Genomic DNA, 12,481 nt, shown 5'->3' with positions numbered 1-12,481 from the left:
AGGAAGACAGTTATTGTGGGTGAACATTTAAACTTTGTGCTAAGTTTATTATGCTATAAGCAGAAACCAAATAAAGCAGACACCTTGGGACATAATACCATGAATTACCAAATATGGTTGCACACAATACCCTGAGATATTTTGCTCAAAACCAGTGAGTTAAGGTGTTTAGAGTGCATTTTCTTTCACATGAAATTAAAGACATGATGTCACAGGCTTTGCCATTCAGTTTGTTATTTGCCCATAATGTTCCTGCAGTGGCATCAGCGTCGCTGTGTGTTTATTAGGTAGATACTGACTGTGCATAGAAACAACTCCTTTGTAACAGAAATTGGTACCATGCAATGGACACCAGTATGCTTATGTTTTTGTATTAAGTCCTACGAACACTTACAAACAAAATTTCTCTTTGTGAGGAGTCTGAGGGATTTCGGTGACACTGTTCACCTGTTCTGTGTGTAAGTGCTCGTAATGACAATGCTTTTCAAATGTCACTACTACCCGTTAAGAAAACAGCCTCGTCACTGCATTTCAAACCATCCCAAATAAAGCATTGCTTTAAAGCTACCTTTGACATTATGTTTTACTTTTAGAGCCAGACCAAATATTCAACTGCAGCAAATCTCAAAGTCATTCTGTGTGAGGTCTTGTCGCGATACATAGCACATCCCAATCTCACTGAAGAGAAGATGGCAGCCAATATCCACCACACATTCTGCTTTACTGATTCATCACTTTTAGAGTCATTTACCCAAGAGTTCAGAAGTCAGGTCTCCCAGGTAAGTGCCCAGGATGTTTCCCAATATCTGCAGCTAGTAGCTGTTTTAGTTCACACATGTTATTGCAGTGTTTGGGGGAGAGAATGTGACCCCACCTGGCTAGGAGTTGCTTATCTCTATACCAGAATGCATATAGTGTATGATAAGCTGAGCTAATTCTTGTGAATGGGATTAATCCAAAGACCTTAGAGTTGAGTATACAGCTCAGAAAGGCAAGGACATCCAGCTGCCAGCTAGTGGCCACTAAGGGTTCTCAGGTTCTCACCGTGCCTAGGTCTTGTTTCTCCTCTTTATTTGCCCTGCTGCAGCAACAGGTGGATAAAACAGTGTGAGGATGTGGTGTAAATAAGAATATTTAAAGCTGGGGAGGCAATACATTTAATTGTGTGTTACCTCAGCCGTGTAACTTCATCCAGTAACTCCTGCAACTGATCCAACAATTCATGACTGAAGGAGTACTTGTCTTTGGGTAAAGCTATGTAATTAAAGCAAATGAATCCTTTAAAGATAATGCTTTCTTTCTTTGCCGGGGGGAGGATTTGATTTTAATTTTTCTTGTATTCCTAGTCTTTGAACTGTTTGGGACATTGTGAATAGCAAGACTTAAATAAATAGAGAATTTATTGTACAATCTGGGGTGTGAAGCTAAAGCACAGTCACTCTCTCAGTTATTGCCTGTCACTAGAGTCCTTTGAATGCATTGTTTGTAGAGTTGGGTACAAGTGCAGTGCAAGATGAAAAACAGAAAAAGACCCACTGGCAGCAAGGGTTCTTGTTTTCTTGCTCTTAAATAATTTCTCACATTGTTATTTGTTAAGGTTCAACACAACCCACAGTACCAGGCAGCATTCGTCAATGAAATCGTCTCATTTCTAATGCTCATCTCCCAAGTGCAGAATGACACGTCCCTATGGCATCTCCTTTTGCTGGCCCCAGACGTGTTTCAGAACAGTATGCACCTGCAAGACGTAATTGATCTCCTTCAGAATCCAAGCAGGTAAAAATACAGAAAATGCCAGGAGAGGTACTGAAAGTTGGTGGGTTTGTGTATTGAACCCTAAGGGCACCACCAGTCATCTTGAAGAAATGGTGTATAGCTTAAAAGCATGATTTATTTGGCGGATGATATGGCTTCATATTAATGGTCTCTACAGACAGTGAATTGTTTTTTCAATGACTCTTGTGTCACTTTTTGATGGGAGCTTGATATGAAATCTTAGTTTTCTTCCTGCCTGCTCAGAGGTGCTGTCATGCCCATGTGCAGATAGAAAAGGTGAGTAGCAGCCACTGCCTTTGGTTGAAGAAAAAAACCTCCTGGCTGGATAGTTGTTCTGCTAAAGAAAGCAGCTGCTTCTTTCCAGAAAATCATAGAGTGAAATTCCAGTTGCTTTGGAACACCTCATGCATTTGTAAGGGAATCATAAATTATGGTGGGTTTGTTTTTTTTTTGTTTTTTTTGTTTTTTTTTTTTTTTTTTTATGATTACCTGATTTACTGCTGTTTTAGCCTTTCAAGGTTGGTCCCAAGAAAGCAGAGAAGAGGAGGACCCTGGGTTTTAGCATATAGGAATTCAAATATGTATGACTTTAAGAAGGAAGTACCAGTTATGTTCTTGCCCAGTGGTTTTATGAAAAACAGAGCTGACTTAAATGTGTTAATTAACTGTGCTGAAATATTTGATGCTGTATGCAACCAGGACTTATAAAAAAAATCTTCTAAATTGGGCATAGCCTTGAAATCCTTTTCCTGGTCCATAGATGGGCTAAACTCAGTGATCTCTAGAAGACTTGAGTTACTCAAGAGATTAGGGGACTCTGTTCCAAATTACCTACTGAATATGTGACTGACACTGCTATAATCTGTTCTGAATAGTCCAGTTATTACAGCACATGGAGGACAGCGAGCAACTAAGCTTCTTCAGAGTTGGGTGGTGGGGGGTTTTTTGTGGGTTTTTTTTTGTTGTGTTTTTTTTTTATACTCAAGCTGTTGGATAAAGATGCCAAAGAGGGTGTAGAAACTTTGCCACTTTGATTACACCCAGGCTTAGAAGGACTCACTTTTCATCACTGGCATGTTGCCAAGGCACTTAACAACCTGTACATTTGGCATCTAGGTAATTTGCTATACTGCATTGTGAGAGATACTTGTACGTTGCAATATCCTTTTCCTTAAAGGAGTCAGTAGCTGTATGGCAAGAATTTTAATTTTATTCGCAGTGGTTTTGTCCATGCTTTCAGTCACGGGATTATTGCATTTGTTTGCATTTACTGGCTTGCAGAATCAAGCCTGAGAACCAGCACTGTTTGAGTGCCCAGAATTAATATTTACTGTGCTGCTCTGCTTTGCTCTACAGCTGCAGAGCTGGGCAAAGTTATCATAGGCACAACAAAGAGGCACATAGAATTTCATCACCAGAACCGTGCAGTGCTTTTATGCTAGCATCTGCCAGTGTAAATGCATGAGTAAAGAGTTATTGCAGAGAGATTGCACAAATAGTATTTTCAGTGATGCTTACAAAGGTACATCTTAGCAAGCCTGGCCATGTCTTCTATGCAGGCACTACTGACCTCCTAAGGAAATGCCGTACAGGGAATTTTTTTGTCGTATAAATATGAAGATACAGAAGAGAACTCTTGCTCATTGTGGCAGCTGTATTAACCACATGATAAACACCACCACTATGAAACAGTAACTTCAAAGTCATGGATTCTACAGAAAATTTAGAAGGAAATTTTATTGCGCACACAAACCTGGTTTACAGACTGAATTCAGGAATGCTCCTGTTTGTTGCTTTAAGATAGTTTTTCAGATAAGCACGTAAGCCGAACTTTTTATTTAAAGCCAGTGTCTGCAGAAGCCCTGCAAGACTGAAATAGAAGGGCAACAACACTTGTTTCCATGTTTGCTGCCTTCTGATCTCTATGATATGTGTCCACTTTTGGCAAGACTATGCCTTCCTCCTCCTTGGCTCTGCCATTGCTCAACTAAACATGTCATAACTGTAGTTTCTTTCCCCTCTAAGACTCTTACTAACAAGCACCTCTGCAGAATGGAAATGGTGAGCACCAAGTCCACGAAACCTGCATGAAGACATTATGTTAAATGAGGAGAAAAGAGTTCCCTGGTGCTCTGTTCTCACTAGCAGTCTGTTCCCACAAATCAGTATGTATTTATTCGTGCCACTGAAATCAGCTAAGCTAGGTTCTTTGTGTATCACCTGCAGAACTTCAGGCAGGCGAGAGATTGTGCATTTCACAGTGACCCTATGCCTACAGTGAAGAGCTACTCTTTATACAGCATAAGCAAAAGGGAATAATAATCACCGTGAAGTTTTCAGCAACCTGCACACATTGAAAAGAGTATTTTAAATGACTTCCTCTGTGATACAATATGCCTGATTATCAGCTTGTTCTTTCCTAAGACTGAAAAACATTCCTTGCTTCCCTGTCAGCCTGATTATTACAGTATAAAAGAGGAAAGAAGGAGAATTAGAAATGGCAACAGTTATTTGTGGTTGCTTCTTACTTCCGCAGATGATGTTCCCTAGGGATCCCTGCTCTCCCTGGAACCATGTCTACTTGCTTTTTGGTTTCTTTTAGGAGGAGATGCACTCACAGCAGTGAATCATTGTGCTGACATACCACCTGAGTGTTTTCTAAGACCTATTGTGAGGATTTAAGTGACCGATAGATTTTACATAACCCTTTGAATAAGTACACCTAATGAGTACAACACATATGTTTGCGCTAATATACTGCCATGGCTTTCCCATCGAAATCCTTTCTATCTGTATTTTGTGTATAATCAAACAAATAATTAAAAGTAGGGCAATGTCTTGTCTGTCATACATTTTAAGAATGATAAGCTGTACTCCAGCTGTTTCCTATTTGAACACTTGTTTTATTTCTTCTTATAAACCTGTAACCACAATTTATTTTCCTTGTTGTTGTTTTTTCCCCCACCCCTTTAGTGTTATGCTGGTAGCTCAGAATGTCTCTGCATCACTTGTGACTGATGATAGATTCAAAACTGCTCAGAATGGGGTTACAGATTCTCCATATTCCCTGAACTGCTCGGAGCAAGGTAAGACTCCTCCACGTAGTCATATCTCTGCTGAAAACCTGTGGTGCTGAGGAGAAGTAAACTGCAGGCTAATGAGTAACCATACAGATTGCATACTGTTTAGGGCTCAGCATAATGAATTCTTTCAACCTTTTACAAATGTGAATAAAATATCTCATTTCAAATGGAAAAGTAAAAAAGCTTGGTTTTGTCAGTAGACAATGAATTAATATGAGTTTGCAGTCTCAGTGGAAAAGGGGAGCGGTAATTTTTTAGCTTGATTTTGCAGCAGTGGGGGGCATGGCAATATCTGCCTCTAGTTGTAGGCTCTGTCAAATTCACGTCAGTGTGTCAAGGTAGGGGCTGGGGCCTGGCTGCTCAACAAGCTGTATGTGTCAAGATCAGCCATTTCTCTAAACTCCTGTCATCTTACAGCAGAGGCAGAGTCCTTGACATCCCCTCTAACTGACGTTATGTGGATGGGCAAGGGAAAGGTACAGCATCTAAATGCTACAAGGGACAGACTGGTAAATGCTGTCCATTCCCTGCTTGTTTCATGCAGACTGTGGGAGTTGAGGTGGGTAAGAAGCAAGCGGATTAATGCAGTGCAAGTAGGGAAAACACGGAGATACGGCTAGTGAGAGGACTGGACATGTGGGGATATCAAGATGAGTGTAAATGGCTATGGGAGACATAAATGATGCTGCAGACGAAACCTACGTGCAAGCAGTAAAAAAAGCATTCCCAAGTGACGTGAAAGAAATAATAGTAAGTATTAGGCCACCTTATGCTGCATTACTGATGGCAACGTGCTCCTTCAGCAGGAGGAGAGCTCCATCAGAACCCAGATCACAGGGGCATTAAGCTGTTCCTGAGATGAAAAATCATTTCTACGAAGACAGATAGCATTCTAACTTCCCTTGGAAGGCCAGGAAGAGTTACACCCCAAAACAGCACTCTAATTTCTAACCAGGATCTTGTGTCTTGTCGTAGGAGCCTAACTTCACCTGTGCACGATATCCTTGACAGGTTTGCCATACAGCTCTTCTTAGTTTCCAAACTAACGTGATCTTTACTAATATACTCTTTACATGTTTGTTGTAGATAAAGAAAAAAGTTCCGTGACCAGATATATTTGTAATCTCTTTGTTAACTGGAAAGACAATCAGACTTTAGTATCTGAATTGGAGGAAGTTCTGAGGTAAGACATTAGCTGAAGGGATATTGCTAACAGTATAATTCAAATCTGTGATCTTTGCTCTAAATCACCTTACATTTCTTCTTGCGTTGATTTCATATTCACTAAAATGCTTTTTTGTTCTCCTCCAGAAAAATAAAATCACCCGAGATTGGTGGAAAAGACTCCAAGAGGTCCATTAATTCAGATGATTTAGAAGCCATACAAAAGTCTCTACATCGTTTAAAAGGCTTTGAGAAAAAAATGAATAGAAGTGAATTAAAAAGCTTAAATCTATTCAGAAATTTGAAGAATGAAACATTACAGAAATTGTATGCAATTCTTGAACTGGGAATGAATCCACATCATGATTATAAATTAAAGGAACCATATAATAAGAAAATAATTGATGAAATCTATAACTTCACATCACTGCAATTACAGGGTGACTTTAATGGGACTTCCATTTTCAATATAATGACCCAGTGGAAGGAAATTCAGAGTGCTTTAAAATTAGCTACAATGATTTGGAATCCAGTTCTGTTAAATAATTCTAATTTTAGTACAGTGCAAACTAAGGATGCTCTCAAAATGTTGCTTTCCACTAGCATGCCATCATTTCTGGAAGACTTCAGAGACCGTTTAAAGGGAATGCAAGAAATACCATCTTTGTTGTCTGATCATCTGCTTCAGCCTGCGTCTTACAGAAACTTTCCAGATCAGCTCCTAGCTCTACAGAAGCTGTTTTTTATAATGACAGATGCAAACATAGGTTATCAGTACCTTCTAATGCCTGTGTTTGAACTGATGCGGAAAGTAGAAAGCTCCATGGGTGAAGCCTGGTGGGATGAGTTGAACGCCTATTGGCGCATTGGGGAGAAACTGAGATCGATGGAGTGGAATAACACAGGCATCATAGCCTATGGGCAGTTTTTAGAGGTATTAAACAGCCATTTACGAAAGCCAAATAGTAATTCAAATAGTGTCTTCAGTGAACAATTGGATCAGCTGTCAGAATTTGTAACAGCCGTATTTAAAGAGTTCGGGGAAAACTCTGAAGTACGCAGTATCTCACTAGTCACTCAAGCCATACAAAAGACCTTGTACATATTAAAAGACTTACAGCTGAATTATAACATCATTAAATTAAAATCTATAGATCTTTTCTTTAATTTTGACAATAAAACCTTTGAGACATTGTCTGAACTTCTGAAGACTGGAATGAAAATCCTTCATTATACAAGTGCCAGTGAAGCTTCCATTGAAGAAATAATGAAACCTGTCTACAACTTGACACATCTTCTACTGCAGGAGCTCAACCAGTCTTCCGTACAGCACAATACTTTGCTAGAGGCAAAAATCTGGGAGTTTTTGCATTTAGCTTTGAGTCCTTTTCTGGAGAGCAGCGACAATGGTTACAGGACATCCCAGAACTGCTCCGCTCAGGATGTGCTCCATATAACACTTGAGATGCTGTTTGAAAACGCCACTCTAAGCGAGTCCTTAGCCAGGAGCCCCTGCAAACCCCTCTTTGATTCCATGGGCACAGTGGGTGGAACAGCGCACAATGAGACCTTTACCAAAATGTTCCAGCTTGCCATAGCAAACCTGAAACTGTCTCCAGAGTTTGCTGCTGTCTACAAGAGCAGCGGCAGTGAACGCTTTTCCAAGGAGTTGTCGTGCATCATCCAGTCTCTGCACTTTTCTCTGAGTTTCCTTTCCAAATTAAACGTCATCTCTGAGCTGGAAAACTCTTGGGTGCAGGAGAAGGTGAGAGCTCTGACTGCTGTCACGGAGGGGCTGCTGCAGAGTGATGCCTCCTGCCCCATCTCAGTCCAAGAGGTGGGTGGTGTGCTTCCATCTCAGCTTTTGAACATGCTTGTGCCTTTCATGCTGAATGAAACAGTGCTGAACTCCCTAAACTCTGATACCTCAGCAGACTGGCTTAGGCTGCTTGTGTTTTCCCATCTGTTACCAACTGTTTCTATTAGGAACAGCAGTATATATGAACTGCTACAGGTGGGCAGAAATGCTTCCAACCACTCCGAGTGGGGAGATTTCTCACGGCTATGGCATGCCACTGGCAATCTGTTGACCACCAAATGGAACCTAACAGAAGTGGATGAATATGTGCAACTCCTGGAAATTATGGAGAAAGCTCTGATTCTCTTGGACTTTGGGGTAGCTCCTGGAAAAACATTAATACATCAGATCTTTCAAAATTCCAGTGAAGGAATCAAATCCTCAGATCTGAATGATTTGTATAATTCATTAAAACTCTTTTTTAATTCAACTTCTGCCACAAACAGCACACTGGACTTGGAAAGAATATTTCAAGATACACTTCCATTGTATGATGTTGGTGGTGAAGGATTGTTCTACCCTAATCCCTATGGAAAAGAAAATCAAGATGTTCTAACTATGGCTGCGGTGATTTGGAATCAACTAATTTCAGACAGGACTCATTTTAATGCAGAGAAAGCATGGGAGGTTATCAAAATGATTGCACTTCATGCAATCTCGCTTGAAGACTTTGAACATTATCTCAGCACAAATGAATACGTGTCATCATTATTTTCTGACTTCTTGTTGACCCCTGTAACTTCTGAAAATTTTGCAGAACATCTCTTGTCCCTTGATCACCTTCTTGCTGCCATGGCAGAGGTGAATACCAGTGATCATTATCTATTGATCTCTTCTTTGTCTAAGTTAGTGCAGAAACTCCAGAGTTCCCCTTATGGAAGGCAGCGAAATGAACTTCGTGCTTTCTGGCATATTGCTGAAGTACTCCAGTCCATGTACTGGAATAGTACAGACAGTCTCACTTCCCAGTCACTTCTAGACATGCTGCAAAATCAGTTCAATACCATGAAAAATGATTCTAGTCTTCCTTTCAGTAAGGAACTGAAACAGCTGATAAACTTTGCATCCTCCATGTTTGAGCTGTATGGCGAAGAATACGCCAGAGGAACCAACTTCTCCACATACTTGCAGGCCATCCAAAGGAGTATCTTAATTTTAAAAGGTTTGCAGAAAAGGTATAATATTAGTGAGGTTGAAGTTGTCAACTTATTATTTGATTCTTACAGTAACTATACCCAGAGACTAATTGAAATATGGAGAGCAGGAATGAAAGTCCTTCATGACACCAACTTAAACAAAACATCCGAAGAAAAAATGGACATTGTGTATAATTTCTCACATTTGCTGCTGCAGGAAGAGTTCAACCAGTCTTCCTTACAGCACAATACTTTGCTAGAGGCAAAAATCTGGGAGTTTTTGCATTTAGCTTTGAGTCCTTTTCTGGAGAGCAGCGACAATGGTTACAGGACATCCCAGAACTGCTCCGCTCAGGATGTGCTCCGTATAACACTTGAGATGCTGTTTGAAAACGCCACTCTAAGCGAGTCCTTAGCCAGGAGCCCCTGCAAACCCCTCTTTGATTCCATGGGCACAGTGGGTGGAACAGCGCACAATGAGACCTTTACCAAAATGTTCCAGCTTGCCATAGCAAACCTGAAACTGTCTCCAGAGTTTGCTGCTGTCTACAAGAGCAGCGGCAGTGAACGCTTTTCCAAGGAGTTGTCGTGCATCATCCAGTCTCTGCACTTTTCTCTGAGTTTCCTTTCCAAATTAAACGTCATCTCTGAGCTGGAAAACTCTTGGGTGCAGGAGAAGGTGAGAGCTCTGACTGCTGTCACGGAGGGGCTGCTGCAGAGTGATGCCTCCTGCCCCATCTCAGTCCAAGAGGTGGGTGGTGTGCTTCCATCTCAGCTTTTGAACATGCTTGTGCCTTTCATGCTGAATGAAACAGTGCTGAACTCCCTAAACTTCTCTGACAGCTTAGCAGGCTGGAATAACCTGTCCGCGCTCTTCAGTGTGGCACAGGATGAGCTCCACATGAACAACCTGCTGCAGGGACTCAAAGGCTCCTTCAACCTCACCAACTGGAATTATTACTCAAGTGTCTGGGATGTGGTTGATGGTTTCCTAAACGTTGAAAGGAATCTCCCTGAAGCAGCTGCCTTTGCAAAGTTGTTGGAAGCAGTGGCGAACAACTCTGCCAATGATGTGTCAGCTCCAGAAATCACAGAAGCCAGTTCCTACTTTCTCAAGAGACTGAGCTTCTCTGATCTGCTAAATGAATTCAATATAAGCTCCAGTTCAACTTTTCTCTCCAACAAAACTATTTTTGACAGAGTGATTGATATTGTCACTCATCAATTCACTGTCGCAGCAGAAGCCCTGTACAACAACACCTTTCCCTGGACTCAGAGTGACCAGACTCTGTCACCAACCAGTTTGATCACACGGTGAGTTTGCTTTTTGGGTATTGTGATTGCATTGATGGGTAGTGACCACCATTCTCATTCCAGCATGAGAAGTGTATAATTTTCTTCTAGCACAGCAACTTAAGCCTGCAATCACGGTAATTTAGGACACTAGGTCTAGTGTGGGTTAAACTGAAAATGATGAAATTTCTTCTTGAGCTGAACATGCAGGTAAAAGTGAGACTTTCAGAAATTGTATTTGTTGGCATGTATCAGTTTACAGTGGAAGCAGAATCTTGTAGCAGGCTTGCGATCAGTGGTAAACTCTTTGGAAACCTCTTCTTTGTGATGTGACTCTAAATTTTGATTCTTAGTCTCCCATAGGCATGCCTTTCCATCTGTATCTTGCACCCACAGTGAACCTTTCAAGTGTGTTTTCTTATAGGTGTGGTTTGAGAGTGAATGACAGTTCTGGGAGATAACAGCAAAAAGTACTAATGAAATAAAATTGGAAGGGTACCCACTTACGAGGTGTCATGGGGGACACATGGCTACATCTGGAATTCCTATTTACACTGTCAAGGAACAGCATCTATCCAGCTGACGGGTTGCTTGCTGATACATCTTATTTTTGAAGGAGAAGCTGATTTAAAATCCTATCTTATTTTTCAGATTTCTGTTTTTAGAATTTGAAAACACCATCTTACAGGTGACAGTGAATAACAGCTATAACCCTTACCTGATGTGTTTAATAAATGCGACTGAAGCTGAAGACAGCGAATTGACAGGTGATCATGATTTCATTAATGTTGTGAACCTCAGCTGGAATATGTTGTGCCTGTCTTTGCGAAGTGTTTTGTCTAATGGTGGGAAGGAATGTTTTTATCTGCTGGCAATTAACTGGAGCTGTGAGACCTTGGGAATGCAGACTACTTTTTTGAGTTATGTCACATTGTGGATGTAAGTTTTCCATCCAACTCTATCCAAAAGGCATGTCTACTCTTTGCTGTGTGATGTCAGGTTGCTGACACTGAGATAAAGAAATCTTACAAACAGAAACCTGTATTCCCTTCAGAGCTTTACCCATAAGGTGACAGCAGTTATTTTTGAGAGTTAACATGGTATTTCACATAGATATTCATCATATGAGCTTATTGTAAAACCTGAGAAGTTTATCTGTTCACAGAATAGAGATACCATGTGTGCTCTGGAGGGCACTGTCACAAGTCCTGTTACCAGTGTGGGGTGGATTTCTTTAGGACCAGAGCACCGACTCAGACTGGTTCTATTATATTCCAGACTACAACATAGTTCCTGGTCTGTGATTTCGGAGGTCCTGAGCCAGGACAGACAGGGAGCTACTGGAAAGGGGCCAGTGGAGAGCAATGAAGGTGATGAGGGCAGTGGGGCATCTCCCTGGTGAGGAAAGGCTGAGGGAGCCGGGCCTGTTCAGCCTGGAGGAGAGAAGGCTGAGAGGGATCTTATCAATGTACACAAATCCCTTAAGGGCAGTGGCAGGAGGATGGGGACAGGCTCTTTTCAGCGGTGCCCAGCGGCAGGACAAGGGGCAACGGGCACAAACTGCAATACAAGAAGTTCCATCTGAACATGAGGAAGCACTTCTTTACCCTGAGGGTGACAGAGCGCTGGGACAGACTGCCCAGAGGGGCTGTGGGGTCTGCTTCTCTGGAGACGTTCAAAACCTGCCTGGACGTGTCTCTGTGCAACCTTCTCTGAGACAACCTGCTTTAGCAGCAGGTTGGACTGGATGATCTCCAGAGGTCCCTTCAACCCTGACCATTCTGTGGTTCTATGTGAATTTGGTGGAAAACAGCAATTCTCAGTAGGCCTTAGAATAAAAGTGCTGATATTCCCATCTGTGAAGTTTCTGCAAGTCTGGTGTTTTTTTCTCACGTAACTTTTGTTTTCTTCCTTGCACAGAAAAGATCACACTGCTTTTGAGGCAAACTCATCTTAAAAAGAACTCTTTTATGCAAAATAATACCTCTGAGAAACATTCATCCATACCGGAGCTCCTGAAGCTAAAAGTGAGTCTGCTTAAAATGCTGACTTGAAGGACATCCCACAGTGATACATGAATGTTCAATGGAGGTTTTGTAAAACAGTGTGTGGAAAACAGGTTTCTTAAAATAACAGCTGTTGAAAACTATGAAACTGTTTTCTGCCTGCTG

General features: G+C 41.4%; 1 protein-coding gene across 1 annotated transcript in view; it reads left to right on the top strand.

Moving 5' to 3' along the window:
• ABCA12 (ATP binding cassette subfamily A member 12) overlaps positions 1-12,481 on the top strand; it is an 88,522-nt gene that overhangs the window by 23,749 nt on the left and 52,292 nt on the right. The window contains 7 exon segments of the mRNA XM_040603906.1: positions 594-779; positions 1,598-1,776; positions 4,750-4,862; positions 5,946-6,042; positions 6,171-10,331; positions 10,962-11,077; positions 12,231-12,337. Coding sequence (XP_040459840.1) covers positions 594-779; positions 1,598-1,776; positions 4,750-4,862; positions 5,946-6,042; positions 6,171-10,331; positions 10,962-11,077; positions 12,231-12,337 — 4,959 coding nt within the window.

Source organism: Falco naumanni, chromosome 8 (assembly GCF_017639655.2).
Source record: "Falco naumanni isolate bFalNau1 chromosome 8, bFalNau1.pat, whole genome shotgun sequence".
In the NCBI taxonomy this organism is placed as follows: Eukaryota; Metazoa; Chordata; class Aves; order Falconiformes; family Falconidae; genus Falco; species Falco naumanni.
This window is presented reverse-complemented; position numbering and strand designations above follow the sequence as displayed.